Source organism: Sarcophilus harrisii, chromosome 4 (assembly GCF_902635505.1).
Source record: "Sarcophilus harrisii chromosome 4, mSarHar1.11, whole genome shotgun sequence".
Taxonomy (NCBI): Eukaryota; Metazoa; Chordata; class Mammalia; order Dasyuromorphia; family Dasyuridae; genus Sarcophilus; species Sarcophilus harrisii.
Window position 1 is genome coordinate 31,070,557 of NC_045429.1, and position 18,900 is coordinate 31,089,456.

An 18,900-nucleotide genomic window follows, 5' to 3' on the forward strand; every position below is an offset into this window, starting at 1 on the left:
AGAACTTGGGGCCGAGACACCTTGGGTTCGAGGGTTGGAAGGGACCTCGGAGGTATCCAGTTTAACCCACTTGGCAAAAGAAATCCCGGCTCTGGGTTACAAGTGGTTCTTCTGCTTCGAAGGCTTCAAGGACCGGGAACTCACCTCTCCAGGCAGCCCTCAGGAACCCCCCAGGATGTTGGGAAGTTCTTAATAGACTGAAGCCTCTCCCCAGCTCCTGCTCCTGTCCCTGGGCCGGGAGAAGCACAGGAGAGCTCTTTGCACGCTTAAGGCCAGCTCAGACTTAGGCCAGCTCAGACTTAGGGTTAGCTGTTTGTTCTGTGAGTGTGCTCCAAGCTAAACAAGTGCAGCTCCTCCGAAAGACTCCCCCCCACCCCCAGTCGTGACAGTGTCAGGACGGTGTCAGACATCCGAGTCTGATGTGAATAGCTCCGATTGTTGTTTGGGATTGGCCTTGATCTTGGAGATGTTTAAGATCACAGGCATCATGGCCTTAGAACTGGAAGGGGCCTTGAAGGCCGCGGAGTCCACAGCTCTCTTAGTACAGATGAAGAAACAGGCCCAAAGAAGGTCCCAGTCGGGTGGGCCACAGCCAGGAGCTTGGCGGGTGGGGTGGGTGGAGCGCAGTAGGCTGGACCGAACCGTCGGGGCAGGGCCATTTCGGGGGCGGGGGGGGGGGGGGGGTGGGGGGTGCTCGGCTAAAGCTTCCGGGAGGGCGCAGCAGCTCGGTACCCCCTTCCCTCTTAGGCTCCTCCCCCGAGGCCGGGGAGGGCCGGGCCGAGCCGGGCTGGGCTGGGCCGGGCTGGCCGAGATGAGCTGAGCTGAGCTGAGCTGAGCTGAGGCCCGCCCTCCTAGCCCTCCCAGTCCTCCCTGGCCTGCCAGGCCTCCAGGCCCGGGCCGGCCCAATCAGCGGCGCCCCCGCCCCTCGGGCCCGGCCTCGGCGCCCTCCCCCTGGGGTGACAGAAAGTCGGCGGCAGCTCCGGGAGCTGGAGGAGGCGGAGGAGGAAGTGGCGGCCGGGTTGGCCCTGGGACTGACCGACGGACGTCCTGACCGACCGACCGACGGACGGACTCCCCTCGCTCTCGCCCTGGTTCTGGGCGCGCCCTCCTCCCGCTCTCTCCGGCCTGGCCCTCCGGTAGCTGGTTCGCCTCCGCCCCCCCCCCCCCTCCCGCCCCCGGTCCCTGCCAGTCCGGCCGTCCCACCGCCCGCCCCGCGGAATTCTGCGCGCGCTCGCTTGGCCCGGTGAGTTCCTGGGCCCGGGCGGGGCAGGCGGGGCTCCGGCTCCGGGCGCGGCTGGCCGGGAGGGCGGGGTTTTCCGTCTGGACCGGGCTCGGGTCCCCTTTCCTTCTCTTCCCCCCCCCCCCAATCTGGTGACCCCCCCCCCTCCCTGGGGCCCTCCTTCCCTCCCTTCCCCATTCTTTCCGTCCCGTGTCCGCTCTCCCCGGCTGGCCCGGGCCGGAAGGGGAGAGTGGAGGAGAGCAGGGGGAGGGGGCCCGAAGCTCGCAGCGCCGTGGGGGGTGGGGTCGGGCAGCCTGGTTCCCCCCTGGGAGCGGCCCTCGGCCTTCTCCGAACTCAGGTGGGGAGGAGCACGTGTGCGTGTGAGTGTGACCCTGGCCGTGACTGGCAGTGCCAGAGCGGGAGGGAGCCCGCCGGGGCCCGGCACGGGGCCCGCGCCGCGGGCATGTGCAAGCGGCCCGGGACCCGCCCCGAGGCCGCTGGGGACACCAACTTCCCCTTGGAAAGTGGCGCCCGCCCCCACCGCCGAGGCAAACCCTGGTTCGGCATTCTAGGCCTCCGGGACTCCCCGCAGGGCCTCGCTGGGCCAGCCTTGCTTCCTCCCTCCTCGTACCGGGGGATGAGGGAGGAGGCAGAGAGGCTGGCTGCTGGCTGCCGAAGTGGGGGTGGTCTGGCAGCCTGCCAGGGAGCCCAGCCTAGGCACCCAGCCTCCGACTATCAGTTGATGCCCACAAGTTTTAGTTAAGTACCTGCAGCCGCTGCCTCCGGAGGACCCAGAAGGGGCCGGAGCCCACCTGACCATCGGGCTGGGAGTCTCCCACCTCTCCCCTTATGGGGGAGGCGGGCAGAGCTGGGGAGATGTTTGGGGCCCGCCCTGCTCTCCCATACAGTGGGCGCCAGTGCTGGGGTGTTCAGGTCCCTGCAAAGACTCCAGTCCCTTCCTCTGGGCTTCATTCATTCATCTGTTCCTTCATGAAGGCCGGCATGGCTTCCTTTAGCATGTCCCGTGTTGGTGTTGTGCCTGTGCGCAAGGGTTCGGCAGAAAATAAAGTTTGTGGTTGAGGGTAGACTAGGGGTATTGGGAGGAGAGATTTCTAAGTGTTTGTAGTGGAGATCTGGGATCATTCCTTGCGACAGTTGAGTTTTGGAGGTAGTTAGTAAGAGTTGAGTGAGAGGTGCTTGGGGGTAGGGCGCTGGTTGGGTGAGGGGTGGGAGTGGCGATGAGGAAGCCGGGTGTGTTAGAAATGGAAAAAAAAAAAAAAAAAAAAAAAAAAAAAAAAAAAAAAAAAAAAAAAAAAATTTTTTTTTTTTTTTTTTTTTTTTTTTTTTTTTTTTTTTTTTTTTTTTTTTTTTTTTTTTTTTTTTTTTTTTTTTTTTTGAGGAAGAGGGAGGTTGGGGGTTTAGGGTATGAGTAGGGATGTTGTTTGCGTGATGGGAGTTGGTGGTGGTTTCTGTGTGTGTTGGGGGGGGGGTGGAGGGTGTGGGTTGGGTTTTAGTGTTTTGGTGGTTGGTTTAGGGACCGTTGGCGCATGGGGAAGGGTGGATGGGGAGGGGTTGAGGTTTTTTTTTGGTTTTATTTCTTTGGGGATTTTTGCTTAAATTGGTGGGCTTGTGGGTAAGGGTGGTTCCGGATGCTGGGGTGGTGTTTGGGTTTTGGCTGGAGTTTTGGTGGGTTGGGGAGGTTGCGGGATTTGGTTTGTGCGTTAGGTGGGGAGTTTGGAGTTGTGGATAGGGGGGGGTTTTAAGTAGGGGGGGGTGATGGTTGGGTGCCTTTGTAGGTGAGGGGGTGCCTGGATTAGTTTAAGGGAGGGAAGCGGGGATTGGAAGGGGGAAGCAGAGGGGTTGGGAGTGGGTTTGCGGGGAAGGGGTTGGGGAAGTTAGAGGGGTTGAAGGGGTGCTGGGCCTTGGGGGAGAGGGACAAGTACTGGGAGGGAGGAGGGAGGGGTTTGCCTTGGAGCTGGGGAGAAGGGAGGTTGGGAGGTTGCAGAGAATGGGGAGTTGGGGAGAGGGGAGGGAGAAAGGGGGGAGCCAGAGGGAAGCAAGGAGGGAGCCGGGGAGAGGCGAGGAGGGAGCCGGGGAGAGGCGAGGAGGAAACGGGGATAGGGGAGGAGGAAGAGGGAAGCAAGGAGGGAGCCGGGGAAAGGAGAGGAGGGAACCAGAGGGAGGTGAGGATGGAGCCAGGAGAAATGAGAGGAAGGAGCCAGAGGGAGGCAAGGAGAGAATCAGGGAAGGAGAAGAGAGGCGAGGAGGAAGCATGGGGGAAGGGAAGAGGGAGTCTGGGGGGGAGGTAATTAAAGAAGAGCACCAGGAACCTTGCAGGGGGACGATGGGGGACAGCAACACCCTAATCTTGGCAGGAGAGTGGGAAGAGTGCCCTGGAAAGGAACCCCAGGAGCGGCCCCCCTGTGGTCTGTGCCCGGAACCCCAGGAGCGGCCCCCCTGTGGTCTGTGCCCTGCTTGGGCTCTTGTGCGCTCTCCCTTCTCTGGTCACCCTTCTCCAGTGTTGCTCAGATTTGCATCTGCTCTTCTTGCCTCTGCTCTTTTCCCATCTCTTCCCTCCTCCTTTCCTTTTGAACTTGGTTACCCAGAGGACCTGGGTATCCATGGGCAGCTTGTTCACAACCCTCCACCTCTATAGGGTAGTGAGATGTCTGTGGATCCCGTCTGACCCTCCTAACTTTCCTTCCCAGAAGCCAATCCAGCCAGGATGGAGTCCTTAATGAACTTTTACCATGAGGTGATGAAGAGAGCAGGTGAGACTTGAGCCCCTTTGACCCGTCTCCTCTCCCCAAGCTTTCCTAGGTCCTGACCTTGTGCTTGTGTCTCCCCAGACCCCCGGCTCCAGGGCTACCCTCTGATGGACACCCCGCTGCTCATGACCTCCATCCTCATCGGCTATGTCTATTTCGTGCTGTCCCTGGGGCCCCGGCTGATGGCCAATCGGAAGCCATTTCAGCTTCGCGGCTTCATGGTCGTATACAACTTCTCCCTGGTGGCTCTCTCCCTCTACATAGTCTATGAGGTGAGGGAGGACCCCTGGTCCGGAGGGGCTGTAGTGGAAGTAGGCCTAACCCAGGCCCGGGGTGGCAGTTGGCCGCTGCCCCTAATGGCCCCTTGCCCTCAGTGGCTCCACGAGGGGTGGGCAGGGCAGGGCAGGGTCCCCCGAGGGCCTGAGGTTGTCTGGGGGAAATGGGCTCTGAGCAGCTTCTCCCTCCACCCCCACCCCAGTTCCTGATGTCTGGCTGGCTGAGTACCTACACATGGCGTTGTGACCCTGTGGACTATTCCCAGAACCCAGAGGCCCTCCGGGTGAGTTGATGGTAGGGCTGGAGCCGGGGAAGCTTGATTTGGGGAGCTAGAACTGGCCAGGGCCTCATTGGGGACCTCCTTCCTCCCCTACAGATGGTTCGTGTGGCTTGGCTCTTTCTCTTCTCCAAGTTCATCGAGTTGATGGACACGGTGAGTGAGCGGGCTTGGGGTGGCCGGGGACGACTGGGGGCAGCCGGGGGCAACCGGGCTCCAGCTCTAACCCTTAGCCCTTCCCCTCCAGGTAATCTTTATTCTTCGAAAGAAGGACGGCCAGGTGACTTTCTTGCATGTCTTCCATCACTCTGTGCTGCCCTGGAGCTGGTGGTGGGGCGTTAGGGTGGCCCCAGGTGAGGAGGGGATGGGACTGGGCTGTTGGGGCAGGGAGGTTGCTGGCTCCCTTGGAGCCCGCATTGCATTCAGCTCTTGACTACTCTGATCTGCTTCCCTTTTCCCAGGAGGAATGGGTTCCTTCCACGCCATGGTGAACTCCTCCGTGCATGTGATCATGTACCTTTATTACGGGCTGTCCGCTTTGGGCCCGGCCGCCCAGCCCTATCTCTGGTGGAAGAAGCACATGACGGCCATCCAGCTGGTGAGAAGCCCCTTCCCCCAGCTCCGTGCCCTCTCTGGCTCCCCTCCCCGTCTCGTGCTGAGCCCGCCTTCTCTTCCCCCAGATCCAGTTTGTGCTGGTCTCGCTGCACATCTCTCAGTATTACTTCCTGCCCAGCTGTGACTACCAGTACCCTGTGATCATCCACCTCATCTGGATGTACGGGACCATCTTCTTTGTGCTCTTCTCCAACTTCTGGTACCAGTCGTACACCAAAGGCAAGCGGCTGCCGAAGGCCGCCCAGCAGAATGGAGTGCCCAAAGTCAAGGCGAACTGAGCCAGGCTGGCCTGACCCCGGCCCTCGCCCACCACCGAAGTGCCTCGGGGCTGCACTGAGGGCAGCCATTCCATTTGGGCAGGGGGACTGCGGATCACGTCTCTGCTGGTGGGTCACAGGACCTGGCTAGAGCAGGGGGACGAACCCGGACCCTCCCCTCTTTCTACGAGCTGGCACACAGGGACCACGACCACCCCCCTCCCTGTACCTTACCCCTAACCACAGGGGCTCCCTTGCCCTCTGCCACAGCACAGCCCTGGGGGTGGGGGTGCAGCTTGAGCTGGACATGCCCCCTTCCCCCCCACCCTGGGCCAGCCTGTCTGGGGAAAGGGGAATACTCAGGGCTGGCCCCAACCACAGGCCTGCGGCCTTTTAACTTTTCTCACACTGAAGAGGTCAGCAATAATCTTCCCCTGATCACCGGGGACTTGGTTCTCACCCCACATCTGCCCCGCTGCTGGAGGGGCGTGGGGCAGGGAGAACACAGCCCACAGGGGCTGCTCACTCACACGTGTCTTAATTAAAGTGACAGGAAACATCAGTGGCTTGGCGGTGTGCTCTGTTCTGGTGCTCAGGGGGACGGGCGGGCCACCAGTGACCCACCGATTATGTCTCAGTGTCAGTGAGGACCCTCCCCAAGGGCCCCTGGGCCCTCTCAGGTGGGGCCTGTAGCAGCTGCGAGAGGACAGACCAAGGCAGGGGCAGACGGAGGCAGGGGGACAGATGTCTTTATTAGAAAAATAAAACCCAGTGGGTGGGGGAGCTGGGGCCAGCCTCAGCGGATGCCCTGGTGGATGAGGCTGCTCTTGGCTGCATTTGCCTTCTCCCGCTCCCGCCGTTGCGCAGGGTCCAGCTCAAAGCAGCGCCACAGGCGCAGGGTCTCGTCCGCGGCAGCTGAGGCCACGGTGCAGCCATCGGGGCTCATGGTCAGGCTCAGGACTCGGGCCGTGTGACCTTTGAGCTCAGCCACCTTGGCCATGCTTGGGTACTTCCAGATGACCAGCTGGTTCTGGGCAAAGCCGTGGCCAGAGATGAGTTCTTTATAGTGTGGGGACCAGAGGATGGCACACACCTGGGACTGGGCATCCACGGCACTGAGACACGCTCCCGAGCAGACGTTCCAGATCCGGATGTGTCGGTCGCTGGTGCCACCTCCGGTGGCCAGCACGTTGGACTGCCATGGACACCAGGCCACGGCCTAGCGGGGAGGGTGAGAGGGAAAACAGAGTCAGGAACGCGCCAGCCCCTTAGGGTCAGGCTGTCCCCACCTCGGGCTGCCTCAGCCTCTCACCTTGACTGCGCCCACATGCTGGGTGAAGGTCTGCAGGGGACCCCAGCCACCATCACTGGGGGCACTGGGCCACACATTCACCAAGTTGTCGTTGCCGCCGCTGGCCAGGTATCGGCCATCAGGGGACCAGCGAAGGCCGCACACTTCCTGGCTGTGTCCGCTCAGCGTGGCCACGTGGTGTTCGGCCACTCGAACGTCATGGTGGTGGACGTGGCCAGAGCGCGACCCACTGGGAAGAGAAGATGGCTAAGGGTGGGGCTCTGAGACCCTTCACTTCCCTGGGGGAGAGGCTCCCCATCTGCCCAACGACCCTCTCCTCCCTCCCTGCAGAACCATGACAAGATGTCAGAGACAGGGAGCAAGCCGGCGGGGGTGGGGGAGTCTTCATGGGGCCGGGGCCCAGTTCAGACCTGGAGAGGATGTAGCTGTTCCAGGCCAAGGCGCCTACCCGGGCTGAATGGCTGCTCATGTTTCGAAGCCGTTTCTGCTGCTGGACATCCCACAGCTGGGGAGGGAGGGAAAGAAGGTTGGGGAGGCAGGCATCCTCCTGCCTCAGGTCAGTGGTCCCTCCGGGCCCTTGCCTGAGTGGTGTTATGTGGGGGCGGTATTTCGGAGGTGCTGCCTCACAGGGGAGCCTCACCTGAACCTCTGCGCTGCTGGTCCCCACGGCCAGGTAGTTTCCCTCCTTAATCCAGGCCACAGAGGACACGTAGTCCCCTGGCCGCTCTGTCTGCAGCAGCTGCAGGATCTCCCCAGAGCCCGCACTCCACAGGTACACAGAGGTGTCCAGAGCCACAGCCAGGACATTGCCACAGCTCCAGTCCATGAGGTTCAGGTCTGAGGCAGAGAGCAGAGGGCAGCTGTATCCAGGGTTACCCAGCCCTCCTGGCCCCCCACCCCAAAAGCTCCTCGAGACCACTCACAATAGTCATTGCGAATTTCAGGGGCGTCTAGGATGCGGTCAGGAAGGGAGGGGATATAGCGGCAGGTCTTCTTCCTGCTGGACCCTGGGGTGGCCTTCTGACTGTACAGCACCCGGAGGCTGTTCTGATAGCCCTCAGGGGCGTTTTGGGGCTTTCCACTGAGCCGGAGGATCTTGGCTTCCTCCACATCAAAACCATTCAGATTCAAGGACCAGGCTTTCTGCTGCTCCTAAGGAGGGCAGGACTCAAAAGTCAGGAAGGTGCCGGACTATATCTTTACACAAACCGGGGCCCCCTTTTCCCCCTTGGGTCCCCCCCATACCCACCACACGTACCTTCCTGGTGGGCGTGTGGTTGCTTGGCTGATTCTCCTTGCTCAGCAGGAAGCTGGCCACCTCCATCTGGGATGTGCTTCGATGGGGAATGTAGCGATCCCCACCTGCCTTACTGGGGGTGCTTTGTGTCTTAGAACCCGATTTGCCTGAGAAGACAGAGAGAGGCTAGAAGTGTTGACTCCTGCCTCTGACTCCCAGACCAGGTTCCCTAGGGGCACATCTCCTTCCCACCCCGCCTTGCCCCAGGCCCAGGTCCTCGCTCACCAGGAGTCCGGCCCGGTGTTCTCCCAGAACTGTGTGACCGGTTGGCTGTGCGCATTGGGGAAGGGGGGGGCCCGGGGGTCTCCCTGGCTTTGCGTTGCCATCGAGCAGGAGGTGCGTTGACAATAGATGTGTCCAGCTGGAGCAGGGAGTGCAGGTCATTCTCAAACACAAACTGAGCCATGGTACTGGACCTGGAAGAGAGAAGCCGTCGGTCGTCAAGAGGGGCCCACTCTAAGAAGACCTGGGCTGTTGGCTCCGAGAAGCTGTACGGCAGTGGGAAGACGAGGGCCTGGATTAGAGTGACCACAAAGGGACAGAAAAGGGGCAGAGTGAATACGGTATAGAAAGAGGAGTCAAGGATGATGGGACGGCAACCAAAAGGCTGAAAATCACCAAGATTAACTTTAAAGGGATAAATGTCAAGGCCTAGAATTGGGTTCAAAAAACAACAAACCGCACAGGGACAGGAAGCAAGAGAAACAGGCCAGAAATCGGCTCAGAGAGAGCAGCCCATTGTGGGAGACCACAGAGCAAGGAGAAGGTACAAGTATGGATTTTACCTCGTAGAGATAAGGCTGGAGGATTTGTCTGTGGGGAGGGAAGACTTGGGCTTCTCCCAACTTGTTTTGAAAACTACAACAATGACTGCTTCAATAGTCTGTTTCCTTGGTAAGCTATCCGTTGCGCACAGTTAGAAGGATGGAGGCCCCAGGAGTCCCTATCACACGCACCGAAAACTCCCGGGCGTGGAGAACCTTGGTGGCAGCATTTATAAGCGCTGGAAGCCCACAGACGGAACAGGGCATCCCATGTAAGCCTCACGCCCACCGCGGGGCAGGAGCGTGGAGCCCAGGGCGGTGCATGAAGGAGCAGCAGAGGACGGCAAGGGGCTGTCCTCGGGCAGCCTCGGACCTTCCTGGCCGGGTGACTTTAGCCTGCCCGCCTCACTCTCCTCCTCTGCAAAATGCGGAGGGAACGCCGGGAATATCCCCAAAGGGACAAGATGGGACTGGCCGAATTCTCCCTGACGGAGCCCCCAGCAAGGACAGGACCATCAGGCCAGAAAGTCCAGAGGGAGCTCGGGGCGAGGGCAAGACCCAGGATACAAAGACAAATGGTGAAGGGTGGCGAGGAAACAAGGCGGTGCGGAGCCGGGCAGGGCGGGCCTGGGCATCGGCGCCCTGCGGGAACGCTGCTGGGGGCTGGGCCTCTCTCCGGGGGGGGCCGGGGGCGGGGAGGAAGGACCAGCGAGGACCCTGGGCTTTGGCAAAGCGAGGAGGGGGCCGTTTCAGAGCTTCCTGGGCAGAGGGGCGAGCCGGCCTGGCAGCCGGGAGCCCAGCCAGGGGGGCCGCCAGGGCTTGGCCGGGCCGGGGCCCGCTCCCCAGCGCTCGGTCCGGCCTCTGGCCTCCCGCTCCCTCAGGCCCGGGAAACCTTTAGCGGGGGCCTGCAAAACCGAAGCGAGGCAGCCCCGGCTCGGGCGGGGGGGGGTCTCCCTTCTTACTCCTGTCTCGGGGACCCCCCCTCCAGGGCTTCCGGAGCCTGCCGAGGTCGCGGCAGCGCCTCAGGGTGCGCCTGTCCGCCCAGAACTCGCGCCCCTCCTCCTGCTCAGGGCCCCGCTCCCGCCGGGTCACCCCCCACGGACACACCGGCCCACAGACGGCCGGCCCCCCCGCCCCCCGCTCCTGCTGCTCCCTCAGGTTCCCACGGGCCCCACCCCCTCCCGGGACCATCTCCGGGCTGTTTCTAGCCCCGGCGCCGGCCGCAGCCCGCCGGGCGGCGCACGATCGGCCCTTGATCCCTGCTCGGGCCCCCGCTCCGCTCCCCAGCTTCTGCTCCCGTCCCCGGCCTGCTCGTACCTCTGCCCGGCCTCCCTTCGGACCGGACCGGCACCACCGCCACCTCCGCCACTGACTTCGCAGGCTGGGCGTTTCCGGCCGCCGCCATTTGAAGGCTCCCGCCGCGCTCCCATTGGCCGCTTCAAATCCAACGGCTGCAATCGCCTTCCTCCATTGGCTCCAGCACTCGGGGCGGGACTTCCTCCGAGACCCGCCTTCCTCGCGAGAAGCCAACCCCGGCTTGGTCGGGAGCATGATGAAGAGAGCTAGAGGCCGAGGCGCCGACAAGGGCGGGGCCTGATCAGAAACTAAGTCCCGTGAGGGAAGGGGGCTGAAATGAGGGCGGGGTCTTACGAGAGAGAACCAATGAGAGGCTAAGGCTGAGGCTAAGGCGCGGACAGGGGGCGGGGTCACAGGGACGAGGCCAATGGAGAGCCGGATCTGAGGCAGAGGCGGAGCACGGGCTGGGGGGGGGTGTGTATGTGTGTGTTATGTGTTTCTCTATATGTGCGCCCACGGAGGACCGGGGTACCCCGGGGGGCGGAGCCTAGGCGGTGCGGGGCCCGCAGCGAGTCCAAACGGGCTCGGAGGGGAGCCTGGGACCCGGGGCCCCCGCACTCTCTCCCCCTTGTCTCCCGCTGCCCGCGAGCTCCCCAGGGCCGGCTGGGGTACACCGAGGAGAGGACGCCTGTGGGACGGCGCCAGCAGAGTCCTCCCCGAGGGAGGAGGGAGGAGAACTCTGCACCTCGGGCCCGGGCCCACCTCCGAGGCGGATGAGACCCGGAGAAGCCTGCGCGGACCTCGTTTTCCTCAGCCCTGAGAGGAAGGAGTCGCACTCGGAGGCTTCCGGGGTCTCCGCCCCTCCAGCCCCCCTCCAGCTCCGAGCGAGGGGGGGGGGGGTCTCTGAGCAATAACCCCCCCCCCCGGAGCTTTCCCTGTCCGGGACGGACCAGGCCCCCGGAGGGGGGGCTGCACGCTGCGGAGGAGGAGCGGGGCGGAGCGGGGGGTTTTGATTTTTTTAGCTGGGTCTGGGGGTTTCAGGCCGGAACCCGGCTGCCCAGAAAGGTGCAACCCTGGAGAATGCCCGGGGCCTGACGAGGCCGAGGGAGGGGGGGAGATAATTAATTAATGGATACAAAGGACGAAAAAGGAAAGCCAGGAGGCTTCCCCGTCAGGCTCCTCGGTCAGAAAGTGCTGGGAGAGGGAGCCACGGGGGCAGCCCTCCCGAGCTGGAGGGCGCAGGGCGCGCCTGGAGGTGGGGAGGAGGGCAGGCAGGGATAGGGAGCCGGGCTGAGGCAGTCATGCGCCGGGAAGGGCACGGGCGGCTGGCCCTCCCGGGGAGGGGGCTCGGTGATGCCGCGCAGAGAGCCGCGGGGACTCTGGCACTCCGCCTAGCAATGAACAGAAGCCGGGAGGGCCGCATTTGGGGGCTGTGAGAGGAGGCAACCGAAAGCTGGGGAGAGGGCTCCCGCCAGGACCTGACGCAGGGCTGAACTCGGTTTTGTGGGCCAAGGGGGTAGGGGAAAACAAGATTTCTGAGTCAGGGCCTAACATGATCCAAGGTGAACCTGTTAGCAAACGCAGCTTTGTTTGGACCGATCTGGTATGGGCCCCAGGCCCCTTGACTGAGCTAGTTGGGAGGAAGCGCAGAATCACAACAGCCATGTAAGCCAATGAACAAGCATTTATTAAGTACCTGCTGTGTGCCAGGAACTCGGCTAAGCAGTGGAGAAACAAAGACAAGAGACCCTGACCTCAAGGAGCTTTCATTCTGAGGGGAGAGAACAATTGACTCACCTTCCCCTCCTCCCCAGCTCCAAGCAAATTGGAGATTGGTTCTCCCTTGAAAGATCTTAAAACCATTCTGGAGGGTGACGGACTCATGGTCACTGGTGAGGAGCTGATCTCCCGGACCAGTCTTTATCCTCCGGTCACGGCTAAGCAAGGTTCTTTTGTTAGCTGCTGGACTAGTACAAGAATCTTACTTCATGCTCCTTTTGGTCTAAGCTAGCAGGGGACCAGCCTGGGTGAAGCCCAAGGACGCCATGAATGAGCTAATCAGCCAGGGCCTGCTCTTCGGGGGAGGCATCTGGGCTGAGATCTGCAGGAAATCACGGGGTTTGAAAGGTGGAAATGAGGGAGGACATTCTAGGCTTGGGGAAGTGGGGGGGTGGCCAGTACAAAGACACAAAGTCCACAAAGAGCAGGGACCTTTTTGGGGAACGAATGTCACCCAGCCTTGTGGAGAACATGTCAAGGGAAGAATGGCTGGGCCGTGGCAACGGATTCACTGGATATGGAAGGTGAGGAAAGCAGTCTGAGGTGACTGGGTGATCAGGAGTACGATGGGTGAGGTGAGGCTGGAGGGGTGCTGAGAGGTGAGGGCTGAATGCAGAGTGAGGTGCTGGAGGGGACTGAGAACAGTGAACAAGGCCTGAGAGATGGGCTGGAAAGCAAGCCCAGAAAGAGACATCTCTTCTGGCCAGCACACTGGCCACGTAGCCCAGGACCTCCCTCCCGCACCTGCCCCAGCTCTGAAAGGCCTCCGGGTGGGAGGCAGGGTGGGGCTTGGAGGAAGGCGTCACTGGCCCACAGTGAACAGAGGGAATGTCCAGCTCTCTGCTGTCAGAGCCAACCACAGGGGGCTCTGTCATCCTTCACCATTGGCAGGAGATGAAAAACTTCTTGGCCATCCAAGCTGCCCAGGAGACCCGGGGAACCATGCCAGCCACCTTCAGGGACAGAAAGAGCTGCCTTGCCGAGGACTAGGTTCTTTCTCCTTAGCCTCACGGGGCAGAATCTAAAGAAGCTGCAAAGACACTGACTGAGGAAGCTTGCTAACAGCTACCTCCAAGAGGCCTAGGCTGCCCTGGGGGAAGGTGGGCTCCCCCTCCTTGTGAAGGTCTTCCACCAGAGACCAAACGGTGCTTGGATGCACCATGGCACAAATGCACAATAGAAGGTGCAGAAACAATGTTCTTTGGAGGGGTTTCCCTGCCCATGAATCTCAGAAATTCAAGGATTCTTCTAATTCTCCCTGTTCCTCCACCTGACATCTCAGGCTCTCCATCATCTGGCTTCCCCCCATTAGTCCACAAGCATGTGTTGAGGGCAGCTCTGCCCTGGGTTAGCCTGGAAAGTCTTCTCTCCTCCTCACTTCCCCTGAATTCTCCCTTTGACCCTTGCTAGCCATCCCTGAGGTGCTCCTCAGGGGAGTGGGGTGGAAGGGGCTGAGATGCTGCTAGTGGTTTTCTCATCATGGGTCTTGGGGGGCTTAACTGAGACATGAGCAAGCTGGCGTGTCCCTGTCAGTCTTCAGGGCCCTGCACATGTGCCCTCCTGTCTCAGGCTGTCCCTCCGTGCCTAGCTGGCGCTGGGACCACAGCAGGTGCTCAGGCCACAGGGAAAGGGTTTGGCTTCTCCAAGGTCACCAGCCTGGAGGTCAGAACTGAAAGTTAGCTGGCTCTTCCTCATTCCCAGCTCCAATAAGAGGCCTGTAGCTCCCACCAAGAGCTGGGGGCAGTGCCTCTCTTCCCTGCCTTTGAGGGCCTCTCCACACTCATTTGGCAAAGCCATGGACTCCTCTCTGCCGCCTGGCAGCAGGGGGCCCGGGACGGAGTCCAGGGGCCTGACCATTCCTTCAGCTGCCTCCCTCTCTGTCCCCAGTGTAGGAACCCAAGTGGTCATTCCAGGAAACTTTTATTGAGCGGCTGTGTGCGATAGCCAGGTGAGTCACCGATGCCAGGCTCCGGGCAGATGGCGAAGGAGCCCCGCTCCGGGCAGATGGCGAAGGAGCCCCGCCACGGCCAAGAATATACAGCTGATTCCAATTCTGTACAATAAAGGTGGCAGAGGCTTTGGGAAAGACTCAATCCCGGGTGTTGGGAGAGACCTCAAGTGCTTTGTGATAAAGGCTCCAGTCCCTAGGGTCGGTCACTCTGGGGACCAATGGCTGCTCAGATAAAGCTCAGGCCCAGGCTTGCTCAGGCCTCCACGATTAGGAGGGAGTGTTAGGGCTGGGGGGTGGGGGAGGGGGGCAGCTTGGCCCCAATTGTGCTCCATGGGGCTTAATTTGGGAGGGTAACAGATTCCTTAAGGGTTGCTCAGGAGACAGGGATGTGGGCAGGTGAGGGCCCCACTCAGGAGGTCAGTAGGCTGAGCTCGGGCTCACTTGGGAAAGCAGGGGAGTGAGGGGGGTCACTGGCAGGCATTCAGGCCTGGAGGCTCTAGGGAATGGTACTTTGTCCAAGGGCTGGTGGCAGGGATTTGAGCGGTGGGGAGGCTGGGACAAGTGAGGCAGGTAGGAGTAGTTGTCGATGTGGGTGGTAGGGTCAAGCTCAGAATGTGAAGGGGCTGTGGCTAAAGGTGGGGACCAGGAGGAGCCTGGGCAGCCAGCCTGGAGTAACATGGGGTAGTCCAGTTGGGACTGGCCATCTACGGACTCAGAAAGGACCTCCAAGACGCTCGGTTCCTCTTCTTCGGTTACGGCTGGGGCCTTGGGCTAGGAAAGATGAGGTCAAGGCCCATGAGGGGGGCATAGACCTAATCAGGAAGCCCAGGAGATAAGCGCATAACTCACCTGGCTCGTGGAGGTGGGAGGCTCAGTGAGGAAACTCCCAAGGACCCGATGCAGGTCAGGTAGTGGAGGCCATAGGGTCTGCCGGAGGGCCCTGCACAGGGAAAGAGAGAGGGGTGACACAAGCATTGCTGGCAGTGCCGGGACTCTGTTGAGGTAAGTGAAAGGAGCAGTGGGGAGGGGGCTGCAGTGAGTATCCAAGGCCTTCCTACTGGCGCCTACCTGGGCAAACAGCCTCTCACCAGGCCCCGCTGGAGCCTGTACATGATGTGGCCTGGTGTGCTTCATTAAAAGCTTCAGAAGTTGCCCCTTTGGTGTGTTCTAGGAACAGGGTGTCCTGTCCCTCCCTTGTTTGTTGGCCTGGAGCCCACAGTCCTCTCTCAAACACTTCCACAGTCAGAAGTAAGGCAAGTCAGGGCAAGGCTGCCTGGGCCAATGGCAGAACCAGGAAATGGCCCCATCTTAGAGGGTCGTGGCCTTGTGGGACCAGGGCTAAGCAGTCTCTTAGTCCCTCGCCAACATGGAATTGCCCCCAGAAAGGAAGGGCTTACTTGGGGCTCCCTCAAACCAAGACAGCAAGCTCTTCCAGATTTCAGGCAAGCCCTTCTGATCCAGTCCAAGATGTCCCGAGTCCCGGACCAAGCCCGCCCAGCATCCAAGACAGGGGCCAGGTGGCAGACCCCCCTGGGGAATCACACTGTATCTCAGATCCTCGGCCTCTCTGTGTCTGGCCACCAAATTCTATCCCCCAAGTGGAAGCAGCCCTGTTAGCATCAAGGGAAGCTTCCAGAGAGCAAAGGAAACAAAGGGGTAGCTTACTCAAAAACAGGAACCAGCCTGCCATTTTCCCTGACACTCAGGCCTAAACTCTACCCGGCCTCAACTCCCACTGCTGCTGCTTCTATTCTATGGGGCCAGGTTTGTTTTATTCTCCCTCCCACAAAAGCTCTTTGCATAGTTGCTCAGGGACCTCATTCCTGGTGTCTTTTCCCAGTTTCTTGGATGGATCCTTGAATGCCTGGATTCCAGCCCTTTGCTTAGCCCTTCCTGTAGACACTTTCTTAAAGTCCTGAGCTCCTTGATGTGGGCCCATTCACTTAATTGGCTGCCACATCCCCGCTAATGTTCATGCTTGCCCTCTGAGATCATCTCCAATTTATCCTGTCGAAATCTTGTTGCTTCATTCTTGTCTGCATGTGCTCTCCCCCATTAAAACCTGAAATTGGTTTTGGCTTTATATTCCTGGGCCTTAGTACAGTGCCTGGCATATAGCAGGCACTTGATAAATGCTTATGGACTTGAGACTGTTGACTCAGGTTGACCTTGCAGTAGGCTAAATAGTAATAGTGGTGGTAGTAGTAATGGCGGTCTTATAACAAAGTTTATTATTGGCCCACTTTACAGTAGACAACTGAGGCAGAGTCAGAAGTGTCCCCTATGAAGCCACATCTGGGAAGGGTCTGGGGTTTGGCGCTCTGACCAGTGCCTCGGTGGTGTCCCCAAGATGCTCGAGCTTTGTCAAAGCCCCGCCTAACTGAGTCTTCCTCACCTTGTACTTGGGAGGCTGATTTTTGACCCCAAAGCAGATGTATTTATCCCTACTGAGTCTCATCTTGGTGAGCCAATCCAATGTGGATCCTGACATCACTGTACTGGGTATCCTCCCCCCCTCCCCCTCGTGGAACCACTGCCATCACCTGCTGCCCAGGCTACTCTCCACCTACTTACACACGTCACCTTCCTTAGATAGCAGTTCCTTGCTGGCGAGCATCCCACCTATGCCCCCCTTAGAATCCCAGAAAAAAGCACACATGATAAGTATTTGTTGACTGATGATACCCTTGATTCAAGTCATGGATGAAAAAAAGAAAGGAGTCCCGCCCAGGGCCAGGCACAGAGCATTTATTCCTCCAACTGTCAGCCACTAAGAGTTGCTTTCTGAGGGTGTCTGGCCACACAAACGGTTCTGAATCCCTCTAACTGATGAATCCTCTGGAGGTCTATTATTAAACTCTTCTCCCTTTTATCAAGTTTACATTTCTCCATCTTCTCTACAACAATGTTCAAAGACCCTGCTTGGAAGCCTTTCTGGAATCTAGGTAAATGCTATCCCCACAGCATCCCCATGTCCACCAGTCCGATGACACCTTGAGAACCTGCTGAGTACTGCCCACCAAGCCTGGAAAGCACAGAAGGGGAAAAGTGTTCCTCTGGTGCCGATTCCAAGGGGAAGATTCAGAACAGGAAGGGAGTCAGGAAAGGGAAATGGCAGGTTACGAAGGCGCTTTAAGGATGAGCTTTGGATTCACTAGTCCTAATTTAAGCTTTCCTGTTCAGGGGTGGAAAGCAATAAAGGAAGACCAGCATCCTGGAGATCTGTGAGCCAAATAAAGGGGGAGAGCTGCCCTGCAGCTCAGAAAAGCTATGTCCTGCACATGGGACATGCAGCTCCAAAACAAGAGGACCTTCCTTTGAAATCTAGTCCCACCTCTGACATCCATGGGATAGCTGGGTAATCTTGAATTAGTTATGTCCTCCTTGTGACCCTCAGTTGCTCTACTTTTAAGATAACAGTTGGCAAAGGCCCCAGCTTTTGGGATAAGAACTCACTATTTGACAAAAATTGCTGGGAAAATTGGAGATTATTAGTATGGCCGAAACTAGGCATTGACCCACACTTTACACCGTACACCAAGATAAGGTCAAAATGAGTTCATGACCTAGGCATAAAGAATGAGATTATAAATAAATTGGAAGAGCATAGGATAGTTCCCATCTCAGACCTGTGGAAGAGGAAGGAATTTATGACCAAAGAAGAACTAGAGATCATTACTGATCACAAAATAGAAAATTTTGATTATATCAAAATGAAAAGTTTTTGTACAAACAAAACTAATGCAGACAAGATTAGGAGGGAAGCAATAAACTAGGAAAACATTTTTACAATCAAAGGTTCTGATAAAGGCCTCATTTCCAAAATATATAGAAAATTGACTCTAATTTATAAGAAATCAAGCCATTCTCCAACTGATCAATGGTCAAAGGATATGAACAGACAATTTTCAGATGAAGAAATTGAAACTATTTCTAGCCATATGAAAAGATGCTCTAAGTCATTATTAATCAGAGAAACGCAAATTAAGACAACTCTGAGATACCACTAGACACCTGTCAGATTGGCTAGAATGACAGGGAAAGATAATGCAGAATGTTGGAGGGGATGTGGGAAAACTGGGACACTGATACATTGTTGGTGGAATTGTGAATATATCCAGCCATTCTGGAGAGTAATTTGGAACTATGCTCAAAAACCGTGCATACCCTTTGATTCAGCAGTGTTTCTACTAGGCCTATATGCCAAAGAGATTTTAAAGAAGGGAAAGAGACCTGTATGTGCAAGAATGTTTGTGGCAGCCCTTTTTGTAGTGGCCAGAAACTGGAAAATGAATGGATGCCCATCAATTGGAGAATGGTTGAATAAATTGTGGTATATGAATATTATGGAATATTATTGTTCTGTAAGAAATGAGAGGCTGATTTCAGAAAAGCCTGGAAAGCCCTACATGAACTGATACTGAATGAGGTGAACAGAACCTGGAGAAGATCATACACAATAGCAACAAGACTAAGTGACAGACTTGGCTCTTCTTAGCAATGAAATGATTCAAAGCAATTCCAATGGACTTGGAATGGAAAATGCCGTCTGCCTCTAGAGAAAGAATTGTAGCCACTGAACATGGATCAACACTTTTCACCTTTTTTCTTTTTCTTTTCTCATGGTTCTTCCCTTTTGTTCCGATTTTTCTCTCCTAACATGATTCATATGGAAATATATAAAAATTGAATGTACATGTATAGCTTAAATAAATAAAGGGAACAAGAGCTCTTACCAAAATGGACAAAAGGAAGAATATATGAGTTGGAAACACTACAGTGCAGGCACAAAAAAGAAACAGCTTGCTAAAGCGTTAAATGATGATGTAATTGAATGATATGAACATGGTTCTAAAATAGGGCATGATGTCAGAGGGGCTGAATCTTATAAAACATGCAGATGAAACAGAAGAAAAAGACCAAGTTGCAGTAGCCTTTTGTGGTTTGCAAACAACTACAAAGAACAGAAGTGTTACAATGATCAAATGGAGTATCTTTTAGCAATCTGGATTTAGGATTACAATCATCAATGCATTCCTTTTAGCACAGCAGCCATTCTGCAGACAAAAGCATCAAATATATTTAAGGC

The 18,900-nt window shown here is 57.7% G+C and overlaps 2 protein-coding genes across 2 annotated transcripts in view; one reads left to right on the plus strand and one right to left on the minus strand.

Annotated features, from left to right (window-relative positions):
- The first annotated feature begins 933 nt into the window (after positions 1 to 933).
- Positions 934 to 5,974, plus strand: ELOVL1 (ELOVL fatty acid elongase 1). The gene is made up of 8 exons (XM_031969280.1): positions 934 to 1,243; positions 3,928 to 3,990; positions 4,069 to 4,259; positions 4,466 to 4,546; positions 4,640 to 4,696; positions 4,788 to 4,893; positions 5,002 to 5,138; positions 5,221 to 5,974. Exons 2-8 carry the CDS (start codon positions 3,945 to 3,947, stop codon positions 5,431 to 5,433), a joined length of 831 nt encoding a protein of 276 aa, XP_031825140.1. The 5' UTR covers positions 934 to 1,243; positions 3,928 to 3,944; the 3' UTR covers positions 5,434 to 5,974.
- A 170-nt stretch (positions 5,975 to 6,144) lies between these two features.
- CDC20 (cell division cycle 20) overlaps positions 6,145 to 18,900 on the minus strand; it is a 31,336-nt gene continuing 18,580 nt past the window's right edge. The window contains 7 exon segments of the mRNA XM_003767215.4: positions 6,145 to 6,631; positions 6,725 to 6,953; positions 7,135 to 7,229; positions 7,365 to 7,561; positions 7,648 to 7,876; positions 7,983 to 8,128; positions 8,247 to 8,437. Coding sequence (XP_003767263.4) covers positions 6,209 to 6,631; positions 6,725 to 6,953; positions 7,135 to 7,229; positions 7,365 to 7,561; positions 7,648 to 7,876; positions 7,983 to 8,128; positions 8,247 to 8,437 — 1,510 coding nt within the window. The 3' untranslated portion in view covers positions 6,145 to 6,208.

What these genes read in the sequence shown, in the direction of transcription:
- ELOVL1 (XM_031969280.1), top strand. Translation starts at nt 3,945, where the DNA reads ATGGAGTCCTTAATGAACTTTTACCATGAGGTGATGAAGAGAGCAG. An exon ending in CCCTCTACATAGTCTATGAG is followed by an intron (nt 4,260 to 4,465) that starts GTGAGGGAGGAC and finishes CCCCCACCCCAG; the next exon opens with TTCCTGATGTCTGGCTGGCT. An exon ending in TCATCGAGTTGATGGACACG is followed by an intron (nt 4,697 to 4,787) that starts GTGAGTGAGCGG and finishes CTTCCCCTCCAG; the next exon opens with GTAATCTTTATTCTTCGAAA.